At 36.8% G+C, this 18,891-nt stretch overlaps 1 protein-coding gene across 1 annotated transcript in view; it reads left to right on the plus strand.

Annotated features, from left to right (window-relative positions):
• The window catches only part of RYR2 (ryanodine receptor 2), an 829,832-nt gene that overhangs the window by 392,068 nt on the left and 418,873 nt on the right, over positions 1-18,891 (plus strand). Inside the window, exons 13-14 of the mRNA XM_045165522.1 lie at positions 13,309-13,473; positions 16,474-16,595. Coding sequence (XP_045021457.1) covers positions 13,309-13,473; positions 16,474-16,595 — 287 coding nt within the window. The remainder of the gene's footprint in view (positions 1-13,308; positions 13,474-16,473; positions 16,596-18,891) is intronic.

Raw genomic sequence — 18,891 nt, forward strand, 5'->3', positions numbered from 1 at the left:
TTAAATTCTGGGAGTTGGTGATGGAGATGGAGGCCTGGTGTGCTGCATGCAGTCCATGGAGTGTGCAAAGAGTTGGACATGACTGAGTGACTGAACTGAACTGAACTGAGCAAAACAGGGGCTGGGTTATTCCAATGGAAATGGAAATACAAAACAGACACATATATTAACATTTCAAAATGTCTTGCATACATGCCTCCATTGATCTAGCAACATTCTATATAAGTGCATTTTAAATGAGAGGGGTTTTCTTTTGGAATTAAAATAAAACTGTGCACATTACCTTTATTATTCCTTGCCATGGGGAAAAAAAAAAATCTGGTAAAGACTCAAATGTTTAACAAATATTAATAAAGTTAGTAACTTAGCGGTATTAGCTATGAGAATATATTGATTTGAAAAGATATCCATCATAATATTGTTGAGTAAAAAAAAGCAAATTATAAAGCAATTTTAAAATCTTACTTTATTTTTTAACTGAAGAAAAAGACCCGAGTGTGTGTGTTTGTATATGACAATATGTTAGATGTGAAAAATCTGCACTAATCTTTTAATTTTGACTGCTTTAGAAAGATCAAAATGGAGGAGGCAGGAGAGACAAGAAAGGACTGGGAGGTTGAGATTAGCAAATGCAAACTATTATGTAGAGAATGGATAAACAACAAGGTCTTACTGTACAACAGGGAACTATATTTAATATCTTGTGATAAACCATAATGGGAAAGAATTTGAGAAAAAATATGCCTATATGTGCAGCTGTATCATTTTGCTATACAGTGAGAATTAATATAACATTGTAAATCAACTCTACTTCAATAAAATATAAAAAAATAAACCTAAAAACAGATCAAAATGGAAGATATATGAGAATATGAGTGCAAGGGGAACATTTTTATTTAACTTAAAAAAAAATTTCTGGTTGTTTTGCCTGTTATGATAGCCATTTTTCCTCTGTAACAAAAAAATCAGTTAAAAAATTCAACCATTGTACTGACATACTTGGACATAAGTTTTGTGCACATTTTAAATTTCTTTCTTCATGGGGAGACCTCGAAGCAGAAATACTGACTCAAAAGCTATGAATATTTTTAAAATCTCAAAACAGTTCTCGCACAGGGCAATAGCTTTTGAAACATTTCCCCATAAATATCTCTGCTTTTGTTCTGTCAGTGTTATAATTTACATATGAAGAATTTTTACTGACCAGATTCTTCTGTGGTCTCTGCTCAGAGGTTCTGTTCCTGGCTTTGGGTGATTTTACACTGTCATAGCTGACATTGAAAGCACAGAGAACTGGAATTTCAATATTGCCTTTTAATGAACTGTTTGCATGCATATGTGCGTGCTAAGTTGCTTCAGTCATGTTTGACTCTCTGCAACCCCATGGACTGTAGCCTGCGAGGCTCCTCTGTCCATGGGATTCTCCAGGCAAGAATACTGGATTTAGTTTCTAAGCCTTCCTCCAGGGGATCTTCCCAATCCAGGGCTCATACTGAGGTCTCTTAAGTCTCCTGCACTGGCATGTGGGTTCTTTACCCCTGGCACCACCTGGGAAACCCAATGAACTGTTTGATTTCTCTAAAACTGGTCTCCTATGTGGAGCCCCCATTCATGGAACCACTCTAATACACAGGTTGCTAATAACACACTATCAATTTGTGTATAACATGGTTGAGAGTCATGATAACAGAGGTGAAATCAAGGAAAACATTTTACTTTTTAATTTATTGTATTGAAGTATAGTTGACTTAGTGTTATGTTATTTTGTGCTGTACAGCAAAATGATTCAGTTGTACATGTCATATACATTATTTTTCATATTCTTTTCCATTATGATTTATAGAATGAAGTTCCTTGTGTTACACAGTAGGACTTTATTGTTTGTCCATCCTATATATAATAGTTTGCACTTGCTAATCCCAAACTACCAATTCATCCCTCCCCCACCCCTCTCCCTTGGCAACCACAAGTTTGTCTCTGTGTCTGTGAGTCTGTTTCTGTCCCATAAGTAAGTTCATTTGTATCATATTTTAGATTCCACATGTCAGTAATATCATATGTTTTTTGACTTTCTCTTTCTGACTTACTTCTCTTAGTATGATAATCTCTAGGGCCATCCATGTTGCTGCAAATGGCATTCATTGTTTTTATGGCTGAGTAGTATTCCATTGTGTGTGTGTGTGTGTACCACATCTTCTTTGTCCATTCAACTGTTGTGGGACATTTGGGTAGTTTCCATATCTTGGCTATTCTGAACAGCGTTGCTATGAAAATACGAGTCCCTATATCTTTTTGAATTAGAGTTTTTCTGGATAAATACCCAGAAGTGGGATTGCTGGATGCTATGCTAACTCTGGGGGCTTCCCTGGTGGCTCAGCTGTAAAGAATCCATCTGCAATGCAGGAGATGCGGGTTCGATTCCTGGGTCGGGAAGATCCCTTAGAGGAGGGCACAGCAACCCACTCCAGTATTCTTGCCTGGAGAATCCCATGGACAGAGTAGCCTGGCAAACTACAGTCCATAGGGTCTCAAAGAATTGGTTATGTCTGAAGCAATTGAGCACATGGAAACTCTATTTTTAATTTTTTGGGGAAATTTTATTTTTAAAATCACAGAATTTTCATTTTAAAATCACTGACAGATAAGGTAATAAAGTGTTTTCTATGAAGTCAAGACAGTAAGTCTATTATTTTTAAAATTACTTTGTTCTATTATATATAATGTGTAATCATTATAGAAGATTTTAAAAAGAAATAATGCAAAAATATGGGAGGGGTAAATTAAAATTGTGTACTATCCATCACTCAGAAACAACTATTGAGTGTATGTATTTCAGTCTTTAACAACTATATACATATTTTTATACTAATAAGGCTAATTATTAAAATTAAAAATTATTCATGATGAAAGGTGTGATTGCATAATAAAAAAGCATTGAACTTAGAACTAAAATAGAGTAAAAGTACAGTTCATAATTATAGATGACATAATATGTTTTTAAAATAAAATACTGTTTTTATACTGTTAACATTTTAGAGAAGATGATATAGGTAAAGGATTTCTTTCATCCTTTTGTTAAGCATCATACTTGGTCATGGTCCCTGGCCTTTGAATAAATAATCACATTTTCTTAAAGGTGTATCTCATTCTTGTTTTCCCTTAATGCCACTGACAAGCTGAAAATGCTTGCTATATTTTTACATATTTTTGCTATACTATATACAATGAAAATAATGAGTACTTATATTTCTGGAAGGCAAAGATATGTGTGTAAGATATTTCTCTGATTCTTGGTGTACTTTGAGTATACAATTAATAAATGACTATTGGTTGACACAGTTGCTATGTTGTAAGCCAAATTTTTATTACTGGTGAAAAATTAAACCTTTTTTAGAACAGTTGAAAATCCCAGCTTTTTCTTAGAATAAAGGGTATGGTTTTAGAAATTCTGAAGTGAAAATCACCTCTTTAGGACCCTTATTTTACATTAGCGTTCCCTTACCTATGATTGTGTGAAACTGCTTTGAAAGTATATTCTTAAAACATATATATATATATATATTTTTTTTTTTTTTTAAGAAAACATTAAGATCATTCTGGGCTTCCCTTGTAACTCAGTTGGTAAAGAATCCACCTGTGATGTAGGAGACCCCAGTTCAATTCCTGGGTCAGGAAGATCTGCTGGAGAAGGGATAGGCTACCCACTCCAGTATTCTTGGACTTCCCTTGTGGCTCAGAATCCACTTGCAATGTGGGAGACCTGGGTTCGATCCCTAGGTTGGGAACATCCCCTGGAGAAGGGAAAGGCTACCCACTCCAGTATACTGGCCTGGAGAATTCCAGGGACTGTATAGTCCCTGGGGTCCCAAAGAGTTGGACATGACTGAGCGACTTTCACTTCACTTCACTTCAAGATCATTCTTACTTAAAATTTTGAGAACAGCTTTAAAAAACTGTTCTGCTAGTTAATATAAGCAGTGATTTTTAAAATTGTCATTGGGATATCTTTGTACTAATGTGAGTACTCACTAGCCATTCTCATATTCAGGATTTGAAGAATAATCAACAATTGTTGATGATTGTATATATTCAGAATAAACACAATAAAGTGAAAGACAATTTATAATATCACCGACATTGTCCCCTTTTCCCCCTCAGCTTTAGGGACATATAACTGACATTTAATAATGTGTGAAAATAAGATTTACAATGTGATATTTTGATGCACATATATATTGTGAAATCCTTGGTCTTTTTTTTAAAGAAAGCATTTTATATCATGAAAAATTCAGTTTGATTCATGCAGGTTTTCATAGACCTTTTCTTCACTTGCTCTACTCCTAGAATTTTAAACCATTACATTAGTGTATTGAAATGTCAGTTTTAATCATAAGGTAGGTTGACAATTACCCTGTATTACACTGCCCCCAAGATGTCATTTTTTTTTTTTAGCTTAAAATACCACTGAAATATTCCTCTGTGGGTGATTTTATACAGTCTTTTTCCTTTCATGAACCATGAATAGAAACCTTTGGCTATTGAAATGATGGAATACCAACCTCAAATAAGACTTCCAATGAGATTACAAGGATTATGGAGCAAATTGTAAAAATAGAACAAAATATTTTTAGGACATAGTTTTAGCATGTTTTTATTTGAGATTTTTATTCTTGGCTCAAAAAATGTTTAAGATGCTTTAAAATGTATAGACCCACACAATAAAAATAAGAGTCAAGCTAACAGTTTATAATGTGCCAAGTAACGTGCTAAGTCCTTTTTATGTGTTTTCTTATTTAATCTTGCTGCTGCTGCTAAGTCGCTTCAGTTGTGTCTGACTCGGTGTGACCCCATAGAAGGCAGCCCACTAGGCTCCTCTGTCCCTGGGATTCTCCAGACAAGAACACTGGAGTGGGTTGCCATTTCCTTCTCCAATGCATGAGAGTGAAAAGTGAAAGTGTAGTCGCTCAGTTGTGCCCGACTCTTAGCGACCCCATGGACTGCAGCCCACCAGGCTCCTCCGTCCATGGGATTCTCCAGGCAAGAGTACTGGAGTGGGGTGCCATTGCCTTCTCCATATTTAATCCTAGTTCAAACCTATAAAGCTTAGATACTGTTTTTAATCTTCATTATGTAGGTGACTATATTTAGGCTTAGATTAGTTAAGTGGCAGATCTAGACTCTGAACCTAAGTGTTAATAGTAAATCTAAAGCCCCCTTTAATGATAAAACTTGTGATTTAGTAATGAGTAGCAGATAAAAGGGAGAAGGCAATGGCACCCCACTCCAGTACTGTTGCCTGGAAAATCCCATGGATGGAGGAGCCTGGTAGGCTGCAGTCCATGGGGTTGCTAAGAGTCAGACACAACTGAGCGACTTCTTTCACTTTCCACTTTCATGCATTGGAGAAGGAAATGGCAACCCACTCCAGTGTTCTTGCCTGGAGAATCCCATGGACGGAGAGCCTGGTGGGCTGCAGTCCATGGGGTCGCACAGTCAGACACAACTGAAGCGACTTAGCAGCAGCAGCAGCAGATAAAAAAAAAATGTTGCTCATCTGTGATCACCTGTATATTATGGTTGCTTAGTGATTGATTAAATATCTAAAAATTAAAATCAAAATGGATAACTTGGGCTTTTTTATTATCAAAATAGTTATATGATGTTTATCAATGCAGATGGATTTTTGCTTTTAATCAGGATTAAATTCAGAATACATTCTTGCATTCAAGTGGTATTTCTTAAAGGGTTTTGATAGCATAATAGAAAGTAATGCCCACTATGTTTTTACAGAAGAGAAGAGAAATTCTGTTCTAGTTTTTATGGTAATTTTAAAGAGCATTAAGCCTGACAGTGAGCTTGGTGAAACCATCTGTGGTTAAGATGAGGTGTTTCACTAATTTGAAAGGATATATGCATTTTTGTGTTCATTGCAGCATTATTTACATTAAGATTGATTAGTGCCAATCGATAGATGAATGGATAAAGAAGATATGGTATACATACAAATATATATGATGAAATGTTACTCATCTGAAAAAAGAAATCTCTCCATTTACAACAATATAGATAGACATAGAGGGTATGCTGCTGAGTCAGAGAAAGACAAATACTGTATGATTTCACTTATATATTTATATATATATATGTATGCAGAATTTAAAAAATAAAGCCAATGAACACGCATAACAGAACAGACTCATAGATACAGAGAATAAACACTATTGGTTGCCAGAAGGGAGAGAGACTAAAAGGTACAAACTTCCAGTTACAAATCAATGAGTCATAGGAATGAAATGTTCAGTATGGGGAATATAATTAATAATATTGTAGTATCAGCAGCAGCAGCAGTATCTTAGATAATACACATGGTAATTCAACATCATGGTGATGATTTTGTAATGTATAGCATTATGATTGAATCGCTGTGTTGTATACCTGGAGCTAACATAATGTAGGCCAATTATACTTCAAGTTTAAAAATGGAGATGCTGGAAAGAAATGCAACAAGATGTTAATGATGGTTATGTCTGGGAGAGATGAGGACTATAGGTGATCATTAATTTTTGATACCTTTAGGTATTTGTAGTTGTCTGCAATGAACAGATTTTGCTTGTAAAATTAGAAAGAAAACAACGCCCTTAAAAATGAAGTAAGAAAAGACAACAACAACAAAAAAAAACAAATGAAAAAAAAGATGAGGTATATCAGTCAGAGGAGAAGGAAATGGCAACCCATTCCAGTGTTCTTGCCTGGAGAATCCCAGGGACAGGGGAGCCTGGTGGGCTGCCGTCTATGGGGTCACGCAGAGTCAGACACAACTGAAGTGACTTAGTAGTAGCATATCAGTCAGAGTTTAACCAGAGAGAGAGTGCCAGAATGAGAGACATATATATGAAGGGATGTTTTATATGGACTTGCTTTCTGAGATCGGAAAGCTGACCAAGGAGTCTGTAGTGTAAATGTCCTGAAGAGGAAGATTGTAAGCAGAATGGAATCCATGGGACTCACTGTAGCCTCTGTGCTTAAGGAAAGCCTAAATCCTCTTTTAAAGACCGCACCAGATTAAGTATGACTCACCCTGGGAAGCCTCCCATTTTATTTGCTCCAGGTCACTTGAATAGAGACCCTGACTACATCTGCTGAGTCTTTTCTTCGCCTTCGTGGTGTAACACAATCTAATCGCAGAAGTGATTCCCCATCATGTTCATTGGTTCTGTCCACACTCCAGGGGAGAGAAAATATAGTACAAGGTTTTAGAGGGCTTCTCCTAAGGCTCTGTATCCTTGTTTCACTGTCCTCATGGAAGCTCCTCAAAGACCCTGTTATTGAATCAGGTCTGCTGCTTGCTGCTCACAGAATCAATAGCCACAAACGTTGATACAAAGAAAGGTTGCCTTGAATCAGAATAACTAGCTGTCTGGGGAGATGGTGGACTCAGCAACCCCCAAAACCACCTCTGAAGATTCTGCATGGCAGTGAAAGCTTTTAAAGGGAGACCAGGAAGAAAGCCTTCCTCAGTGATCAATGCAAAGAAATAGAGGAAAACAACAGAATGGGAAAGACTAGAGACCTCTTCAAGAAAATTAGAGATACCAAGGGAACACTTCATGCAAAGATGGGCTCAATAAAGGACAGAAATAGTATGCACCTAACAGAAGCAGAAGATATTAAGAAGAGGTGGCAGGAATACACAGAACTGTACAAAAAAGATCTTCACAACCCAGATAATCATGATGTTGTGATCACTGACCTAGAGCCAGACATCCTGGAATGTGAAGTCAAGTGGGCCTTAGAAAGCATCACTACGAACAAAGCTACTGGAGGTGATGGAATTCCAGTTGAGCTATTTCAAATCCTGAATGATGATGCTGTGAAAGTGCTGCACTCAATATGCTAGCAAATTTGGAAAACTCAGCAGTGGCCACAGGACTGGAAAAGGTCAGTTTTCATTCCAATACCGAAGAAAGGCAATGCCAAAGAATGCTCAAACTACCACACAATTGCACTCATGTCACACGCTAGTAAAGTAATGCTCAAGATTCTCCAAGCCAGGCTTCAGCAATATATGAACCGTGACCTTCTGGATGTTCAAGCTGGTTTTAGAAAAGGCAGAGGAACCAGAGATCAAATTGCCAACATCCACTGGATCATGGAAAAAGCAAGAGAGTTCCAAAAAAACATCTATTTCTGCTTTATTGACTATGCCAAAGCCTGTGACTGTGTGGATCACAATAAACTGTGGAAAATTCTGAAAGAGATGGGAATACCAGAGCACCTGACCTGCCTCTTGAGAAACCTATATGCAGGTCAGGAAGCAACAGTTAGAACTGGACATGGAACAACAGACTGGTTCCAAATAGGAAAAGGAGTACATCAAGGCTGTATATTGTCACCCTGTTTATTTAACTTATATGCAGAGTACATCATGAGAAATACTGGGCTGGAAGAAGCACAAGCTGGAATCAAGATTGCCGGGAGAAATATCAATCACCTCAGATACGCAGATGACACCACCCTTATGGCAGGAAGTGAAGAGGAACTAAAAAGCCTCTTGATGAAAGTGAAAGAGGAGAGTGAAAAAGTTGGCTTAAAGCTCAACATTCACAAAAAGGAAGATCATGGCATCTGGTCCCATCACTTCATGGGAAATAGATGGGGAAACAGTGGCTGACGTTATTTTGGGGGGCTCCAAAATCACTGCAGATGGTGATTGCAGCCATGAAATTAAAAGATGCTTACTCCTTGGAAGCAAACTTATGACCAACCTAGATAGCATATTGAAAAGCAGAGACATTACTTTGCCAACAAAGGTCCGTCTAGTCAAGGCAATGGTTTTTCCAGTGGTCATGTATGGATGTGAGAGTTGGACTGTGAAGAAGGCTGAACGCCGAAGAATTGATGCTTTTGAACTGTGGTGATGGAGAAGACTCTTGAGAGTCCCTTGGACTGCAAGGAGATCCAACCAGTCCATTCTAAAGGAGATCAGCCCTGGGAATTCTTTGGAAGGAATGATGCTAAAGCTGAAACTCCAGTACTTTGGCCACCTCATGCGAAGAGTTGACTCATTGGAAAAGACTGTGATGCTGGGAGGGATTGGGGGCAGGAAGAGAAGGGGATGACAGAGGATGAGATGGCTGGATGGCATCACCGACTCTATGGACGTGAGTCTGAGTGAACTCCAGGAGTTGGTGATGAACAGTGAAGCCTGGCGTGCTGCGATTCATGGGGTCGCAAAGAGTCAGACACGACTGAGCGACTGAATTGAACTGAAGGAAGTAATCTAGTGAATCATTGAGATGGGGGGTCAGAGTCAGGGCCATCCCCCACACTGTGCAGGCTCATCGGCTTCTCGTGATCTTTCTTTAGATACTGCTTTGTTCACACGGTTTATTTGTGAGATTTCTGGAGAAGGAAATGGCACCCCACTCCAGTATTCTTGCCTGGAAAATCCCATGGATGGAGGAGCCTGGTAGGCTACAGTCCATGGGGTTGCATAGAGTTGGACATGACTGAGCAACTTCACTTTCTTTTTCTTGTTCACACAGTTTATTTGTGAGATTTCTGAAGGGGATGCTAGGGAATTGATCTGGTCATCTGTTAATCACTTATTCATTTCTGCTTCTTTGATTTAGGGAAAGAACCCACAAGTTGCAAACTATTGTGTGATGAAAAGATTTGAAAGGTTAGCTAGGGCCAAAAATGCGTAGAGCATGGGGGTGCCTGGTTTAAGGTTAGTGAAGAGACAATAGAGGGCCTTCTGCAAGCTGCTTACATCTCCCAATACAGGAAAAGTTTTAAAGCCCTTCTCTCCACAAACCCACCCACTGGAGTTTTTCCTCATGAAGCTTCTGAACATCAGGACTAAAGTCAGCTGTGTGTTTTTTTGCAATTCTGCCCTGGATGGACTAAGCTTGACCTGGCCTGCCCGTCCCAGCAATTTCTCTTAACATGTAGTATTGTTAGACTCATATTTCACAGTGACCAGCTATTCTTTGCCAAAATGTGCCCCTGTATAGAAGCAAATAAATTAAGTTTTGACCTTTTAACTCTCATAACTTTAGCCACTATTTGTCTTAAGGAAAACTGGCTTGTACCAAAATACTCCATCATCTAAGGATATAGGCCTTTGTCTTCTTTCTCTCAGCCACTTGATAGAATAATTTGTGGACATTTAAGGAAAATTTCGGTTAATGCTAGAAGAATCTCCTTGAACTACCTGGTCCATATAATTAAAATATAATGCTATTAGGACTAGTTTAAATCTCCTAATGAGTCTAATCTCCAATATTATGTCCAGTATATATAATTTAAGGAGAACAGTTGCTCAGACATAGTTGTGACTTGGTCATGAGCCAGATTGACATACCCAATGCCAAAACATCACTTTTTATTTTTCAGCCTGATCTTTTAAACTTCTGGAACCATATGAATATTCATTTGGAAATTAGATTTTCCAAGCATTCATGAGTAGGGTTGTTTGAATGCTGGGATTGGGGTTATTTTATTTTTTCTGAAGAGTGACTGGTTTCTTCAGGCACTGAATCTTGCTGAACTGAAGCTCCAGTTTCTTCTTTCTTTGGCAGTGGGCTGTTGCTTGTACTGTTTGTGCTCAGTTATTTTGGAGTCTAGCTGCTGCTCTTTACTAGGCCTCCCCTGGGTGTGCATAGCATAGTGGTTAACAAGAACTGGCAGATTGCATAAACAGATTTTGTGGCTACTTTTCTCATCCAGGATTTAGCTCGTCTAATTTTTTTGTCTGCTTGTGAGCCTGAAACTGTGTCCTTTGATACCTTAAGTATCAAATAAGGCAGCAGCTTTTCTTCTGCTTGAGCTCCAAGCAGATTGCACAGGGCATGCCCCTAGGCAAAGGCTACATCTTACCAATCACTTGGGTACTCTTTGTCTTTATAGAGAAGTCTGCTGTTCACTTTCTACTTTAGGTCTCTGAAATGCCTAACAATAGATTCTAAAAAATATTTTTTTTCCAATTTTCTAACTGTTGTCTGTGGGATGATTAGCCTAACTAAACTACAATCATTTCCCAAAGCCAGAATAACTGAAAAGAAAACTGTGGGATGATTAGCCTAACTAAACTACAATCATTTCCCAAAGCCAGAATAACTGAAAAGAAAACTAAATACAGATGATTTATAAAATATATCAAGGTAATGCTAAAACTAAAGATCACTAATTTAGATATAGGTTAGCTAATACAGGGTTTTAGGAATCTGACTTCTCACCTAACTTGGACACTTTATTTCTGGTAAGACAGACTAGTTTTCTATTAGATGCTTTTACCAGCTGCCATGTTCTTAACATGGTGATGGGTCAGATCATAGAGATTATTTTTACCTGAATGTCTCCTAAACTTGAGCTACAGAAAATGATACGAAATAAAAGAAGGAAAGGACATGACTGGCTTTTGTTCTTTTAAACAGCAAATAATCAGGGTTTTTTTTTTTTTTTTTTTTCCTAATGTCACTTTAGCAATTCTTACTTGACTTGAGGATCAGAATAATTACAAAAACATGGTCATCATGAAGTTTTGGAATTAAAAGTTCTAATCCAGAGAGTGATGTGAAGCACTTCAGTAAAAAGCAAGCACAGCTTACCTTTGCACTTAGTAGCTGCACTTTTCAAAGCCCAATCCTCAAACCTATAAATAGACTACAAGCCAATTTCCTGGGATAAAGGAAAAACAAAAAGCATGTTAGAAGCTCCTTGTTTTATTTTGAGGAGATAATTGCATTGTTATATATTTTCCCTAGAATTTAATTTTTCTATTTAGAGGGTTGGTTTAAGTAGACTTGTAGTTTATCTGGTTTGATAGAATGAAATTGGAATGGTTTATTATCTGTTTTATTGCATATTCTTAGAACAGTGTTTCAGGTTATTTGCATAATGGTTAAATCAACTTAACTTACAATTGCATTCACTTTCTTATATGACCTTGACCTTTTTTGCATTAAGAATCGAAACTCATTTTAGTTTTAATTTTCAATTGTTGACGGAGTGTCCTTAATTATTTTGGAGTTCTTAATTATTAGTGTGGTATAATAAACCCCCTCCAGTGTTCTTGCCTGGTGAATCCCAGGGACGGGGGAGCCTGATGGGCTGCCGTCTATGGGGTTGCACAGAGTCGGACACGACCGAAGAGACTTAGCAGCAGCAGGAGCAGCAGCAATAATGCCATAAGAAATCAAAATTTCTGTTTTACTTGAATTGTTCCGTTTGGTGGTTTAACAGACATAAAATTGACTCCAACCTAATTTTCAGAAACATTTATATAACTAGTACTGATTTCAAACAATGCTCTAACAGCCAAAGAGATAGACAAAAAGTAAATTTAACAAGAAAATTAGAACAAGGACAATAAGGAACCACAAAAGAAGATATTGTAACCAAAAGAGTATTAGATTTTTTTCTTGTTATTTTAAGAATTATACAGAACTTCAAGATATAATGAGTTTTTGAAGACCAGAATGAAACATGGAAGGGAAAATTGAAGGAAGAAGCATTAAAATAAATAAGGATTGAAAGGAAATGTTTAGTTGGTATCAGAGGATTGATTATTTCTTCCTAGCATAGGGAGCTCTGTAGTCCAAAAACTATATTGAAACTGAATTATACCCTTGATTAGTGTTTGAAAGAAATCATCATTATTCCTAATACCCTCATTAAAACAAAATTAATCATTACCATTATAAGTAACAGATTCATGGTCAAAATCATGAAAGTTTATTAAAGTGTTTATTTTATCCCAGATTCTGTGCTGAAAGTGTTGCATTCATTATCTCATTTTTTTCTGATACTGTGGGGGAGGTTCTCTTGTTAGCTTTATTTACAGATGAGAAAACAGAGGCTTAAAAGGTTTAATTAAGTTATCCTAAGACCTCAGAGGTACTAAGTGGCAGAGATTAGGCTCAAAATTGAATTTTCTATCCCCCCAACCTATACTCTTAGTCATCAATCATAAAAATAATAATCTGGAAAGAATATGAAACCTAAATTACTGATTTTAAGATCTCCAGTTTGGAGTTTGCCATGAAGCAATATAAAATTTTGTGTTATGGCCGAAATAATTTTCTACCCGTATGAATAATTCAGGAGTATGTTATTTATCTTTGCAATCTCCTACTCAGTTTCCAGTAGAGATTTAACTGCTACAATAGAACATTTGACCATTATCATTTCAGAGGGCTACATTTTTCAAGGGACATGATTTACAACAAGGCAAAGTTCTTTTGATATTAAACCCATATTTTTTAAAAGCCTTTGCTTATCTTTTTTTTTTTTCCCCTCTCTCAGGAAAAATTGGATGTAGGAGTGAGAAAAGAAGTTGATGGCATGGGAACCTCTGAAATAAAATATGGAGACTCAGTATGTTATATACAGCATATCAATACAGGCTTGTGGCTAACTTACCAGTCTGTGGATGTGAAATCGGTGAGAATGGGATCCATACAACGTAAGGTAAGAATGTACAAAAACACTGTCTATGGCAGTCATTCTTAATGACTGAAAAATACAAATGCAAGACCAAAACAAGTAGCTAACACTCTCAGCCACTTGCTCTGTTATGTACATGCTAGAGGTCCAGTCCCACCCTGATAAGCTCTCTGGGTTTTGTATGGTGAGCAGTTTTAGATGTTGCTTTGTTGTTGCCGTTTAGTTGCTCAGTCCTGTTTGACTTTTTTTGACCCCATGAACTGTATGGCCTGCCAGGCTCCTCTGGATAGAATACCGAAACAGGTTGCCTTTCCTCCTCCAGTAGACCACGTTTTGTCAGCACTCTCCACTTTGATCCATCGCTTTTGGGTGTCCCTGCGTGGGGCGTGGCTCATAGCTTCATTGAGTTACATAGCCCCTTCGCCACAACAAGGCTATGAACCATGAAAGGGTTGAAATTTTAGTTTTCTTGTGTTTTTTGTTATCACACCCAAGTCACGTTTATCTCAGCTTGCTGTCATTTCATCTATTCTGGTTGTTCATCTCAGTATGACTTCTGATTGTGAATTTTCATTCCTCTTTCACTGAAGTTATGCCTTCTTGCATCCTGTAGACAATTAAACTAGTTTATATACTTAAATAATATTCTGCTATTTCATTTTACCTGACTTAATAAAATTAGATATGATCGCTAAATTTTATTAGTTGAAAGGAGATAAAAATCATGTTTTAGTATCTTTTACTTTGTTGATAAATAAGTGAATAGACATCACAATATTTAAGAATCCTTATATTCATAGACTAAACCCAGTTTGGCCTAGTTTATTATTCTTCTTAAATCTTATTGGTTTCTACTTATATTTTATTTTAGAACTTACCTAGAATTGCCACATATATTCATTTGATAAATTTATGCATTAATTTTTCTTTGTTTATGGATATTGAAATTTGAAATTCTAACAATTTGCAAATTTTGCAAAGTATTCTTTCCTTTGTCTTTTTTCAACCATTAGAAAATATAGACCTTTCATAGGTGACAGACTTTGTAAAGATAGGCAGCAGTCATTGTTCACTTACTAGTCTACTATTAAAAGAGTATGTTCTCTTTGAAGGTCCATTAGAGCTCACTTGTGAAATTGTCTAGTCCTATGATCTTTTAAATATTGGATCTTAAATTTCCTTTCCAATCTCTGTTAAATAAGTTGATATCATCAAATTTTCTACATTAAGGAAATTCCTTTTGATGATTTTTTTAATTTGCTAGAAAGATATCCATGTCCTCTGGGGTAGTCAGTTATGTTCTTAAAAAAAAAATTGGAGAGGGGCATTAAGTTTCATATGGCATTGATTTATTATATTTTATAATTTTAATGTCTTTTGTATCTTATATTTCCTGTGTTTATTTCTTTCTTTCAATTTTATCTTTGGCCTGCTTTGTGAGAGGTTAATCTCTTTCATTTATCTTCTCAAAAAATAAACATTTGGGGTTTATTCATCCTTACCTACTATACCATTTTCTTTCTAGTTCATTAAATTCTCTTTTTATCTTATTTAATTTCTCTTTTTAATTTTTTTGTTTGTTTGTTTTTTAGAGTCTTAAAATGAGTAATACACTGCTTCATTATGGTCATTTTTTTCTTTGTCAGTGAATGCATTTAAGGTTTGGAATTGACTTTGGGACTTCCCTAATGGTCCAGTGGTTGAGACTCCCAGTTTCCAATGTAGGGGACAAAGGTTCAATATCTGGTAGAAGACATCACAATACTTAAGAATCCTTATATTCATAGACTAAACCCAGTTTGGTTTAGTCTAAGATCCCAGATGTTCTGTGGAGTGGCAAAAAGAAAAAAAAAAAACTTTCAATAGAAAAAAAGACTTTGTATCTCTGTCTCAGTGATTTTGGTATAGGGAAAATCCTCTTTACATTGCTTTTTAGGTAGTTTGTGATATTAGTTGTAGTTGCTAATTTTCGTTCAGTTTATCTGGTTAAATGTTCTAAAGACTTTTTGCTGTTGGTGTTGACTGAAGGGAGTTAGGCACAACTGGTTCCATTTACATACAGTACACAAGTGATCTTTGCTGTTGAAAGTCCTGAAGATGGGAAATACCTTGGAAAACAGGGACAGGAAGTGAACACTAGAGGAGGTTTTAAGGTGCCTTAACATTCTCTTTCTTGATTGGGTGTTACGCAGTTGTTGCACTTTGTAAAATTCATTCAGCTGTTCAATTATCTCTTTATGTTGTATATTCAGAAATATAAAGCCTAACAAAAGAAATAATACAATAAAATACATTTTTTAAAAGAACTAAGATACCTTAGAAGCATTGCTACTGCTAAGTCACTTCAGTCGTGTCCGACTCTGTGCGACCCAATAGACGGCAGCCCACCAGGCTCCCCCGTCCCTGGGATTCTCCAGGCAAGAATACTGGAGTAGGTTGCCATTTCCTTCTCCAATGCATGAAAGTGAAAAGTGAAAGTGAAGTCGCTCAGTCTTGTCGGACTCTTCGCGACCTCATGGACTGCAGCCTACCAGGCTCCTCCATCCATGGGATTTTCCAGGCAAGAGTACTGGAGTGGGGTGCCATTGCCTTCTCTGTAGAAGCATTGCTCAGTGCTTATAAATTAACCCTGCTATGTTCAGAATTACTGTACAACTGGTATTCCATGTAATGTTTTCCTTTGCTTCTTTGTTCAGAGTTTGTTTAGACTGTGGATGAATTATTGAATATAGATATGTGAAAACACTCTAATATTTGTTTTTCAAATCAATACATTTATTGATTTGTGCTTTAAACAACAACTGATTCATCTTTAAAGCAACAGCTGAATAAATATATTGAAGGAGGAATTTGTACAGGAACCTGTGCATATCACTTTACCTGACCATGACTGCGTACAGCCTGTTTCACCTGTCTTTAGACTCTGTTTATTGTCACGGCTCACCTTGTTGAGTGCACATCTTCCTAACACCCATTTGAAAAAAGGATGTTGGGAGTAAAGGAGTTATTTTTGTTTTCATGCAGGCTATTATGCATCATGAAGGACACATGGATGATGGCCTAAATTTATCCAGATCTCAGCATGAAGAATCACGGACAGCACGCGTCATCCGGAGCACAGTCTTCCTTTTTAATAGATTTATTAGGTACATTTTCCTTCTTTGTTGTGATTGCTTGATATTTTATTTCAGTTTCGTTTTCAGATTACAAATAAACAATTCTAAAACATATTATGTTGGTAAATCTCATACAGTTTGACAATTCTGCTGAACACATTAGGAAATGCTAGTTAGATGATTTTGTGTTTTTCTTTTTTAAATTGGAATATAGTTGATTTACAGTGTGTTAGTTTCAGGTATACAGCCAAGTGACTTAGTTATACATATTCATATATCTGTGCTTTTTCAAATGCTGTTCCCTTATAGATTATTATAGAGTATTGAGTATATTTCCTTTAAATGATTTTTTAAGAAATGACTGTGGTTTTAGGAATTGTATGTGTAACTTATAATTGTTAGCTGTATGTGAGAATTATTCTATAACATACCCTTGTGCTAGCTCTTTCACACTGAGGGTGGTACTGCCTAGATACTTTGTGAATTTTGAACTTTTTTTTTTTAAGTGATTCTTGTAATAAGTAAGTTTTCCCATGTAATAATGGAAACAATCGCATATCTACAAAACTAAGTCTAACTAGTGTCCAGAGTGTTTTCTAGGAACCTTATCCCAAGATATACTCTGGTTGGTGATAGGTATTATATCTGTTTTTACACTTGCCCATTTAAAGATGGGAAAAACTGATATATATGTGTATATGCTCTTCCCAAGTGGACAGGTGGTAAAGAACCCACCTGCCGATGGAGGAAACATAAGAGATACAGGTTCGTTCCCTGGATCGGAAAGATCCCTGGAGGAGGAAATGGCAAGTCATTCCAGTTTTTACATAGAGAATTCCCATGGACAGAGGAGCCTGGAGGGCTACAGTCCGTAGGATCGCAGAGTCAGACATGACTGAAGCAACTGAACATGCATGCATGCATGTATATATTTATAGTATATACATATTTATTTGTTAGTGTTTAGTCACTCAGTCATGTACAACTCTTTAAGACCCCATGGACTGCAGCCCACCAAGCTCCTTTGTCCATGGGATTTCCCAGGCAAGAAGAATACTGGAGTGGGTTGCCATTTCCTTCTCCATATATTTATTTATAATAATATTTAGTTTTTTTTAATGATGAAAAACTTTGAAATATTGCAAAAACCACCAAAATATGACACAGAGATGTGAAGTGAGCAAATGCTATTAGAAAAATAGTACCAATACGGCCTGGATATGAGGGGAGTTTGGTAGAGAACGGATACACGTATATGTCTGGCTGAGTCTCTTTGCTGTTCACCCGAAACTATAACAACATTCTTAATCTAACTATTGTTCAGTCACTAAGTTGTGTCTGATTCTGAAACTCCATGGACTGCAACACACCAGGCTTCCCTGTCCTTCACTATCTCCTGGAGTTTGCGCAAACTTATGTTCACTGAGTCAGTGATATCATCCAACCATCTCATCCTCTCTCATCCCCGTCTCCTCCTGCCCTCATTCTTGCCCAGCATTAGGGTCTTTTCCAGTGAGTCGACTCTTTATATCATATGGCCAATGTTTTGGAGCTTCAGCATCAGTGCTGCCAATGAATATTCAGGGTTGATTTCCTTTAGGGTTGACTGGTTTGATCTTGCTGTCCAAGGAACTCTCAAGAGTTCCTTGAGAAGCATCAGAAGTCTTCAGAAAGTTCAAAAGTATCCATTCTGTGACCATACTGATCTTTGTTGGCAAAGTAATATCTCTGCTTTGTAATACGTTGTCTAGGTTTGTCATAGCCTTTCTTCCAAGGAGGAAGTGTCTTTTAATTTCAGGATATAGTCAGGATGTAGTCACTGTCTGCAGTGATTTTGGTGTACCCCAAGATAAAATCTTCCACTGTTTCCATTGTTTCCCCATCTATTTGCCATGAAGTAATAGGACTGGATACCATGGTCTTCGTTTTTTGAATGTTGAGTTTTAAGCCAGCCTTTTCACTCTCTTCTTTTATATTCATCAAGAGGCTTTTTAGTTCCTCTTCACTTTCTGCCATTAGGGTGGTGTCATCTGCATATCTGAGGTTATTGATATTTCTCTTGACTGTCTTGATTCCAGCTTATGATTCATCCACCCCGGCATTTCATATAAGTTGAATAAGCAGGGTGACAATATATAACCTTGACATACTCCTTTCCCTATTTTGAACCAGTCTGTTGTTCCTTGTCCAGTTCTAACTGTCACTTCTTGACCTGCACATCAGTGAAAATTGTTAAAAAACCAATGAGTATATCTCATAATTTTTGGCCAGATTTCTTCATTTATTTTTTCTTTGTGATTTGCCCTATTATTTGATAATATTTATA

Source organism: Bubalus bubalis, chromosome 4 (genome assembly GCF_019923935.1).
Source record: "Bubalus bubalis isolate 160015118507 breed Murrah chromosome 4, NDDB_SH_1, whole genome shotgun sequence".
NCBI classification, from domain to species: Eukaryota; Metazoa; Chordata; class Mammalia; order Artiodactyla; family Bovidae; genus Bubalus; species Bubalus bubalis.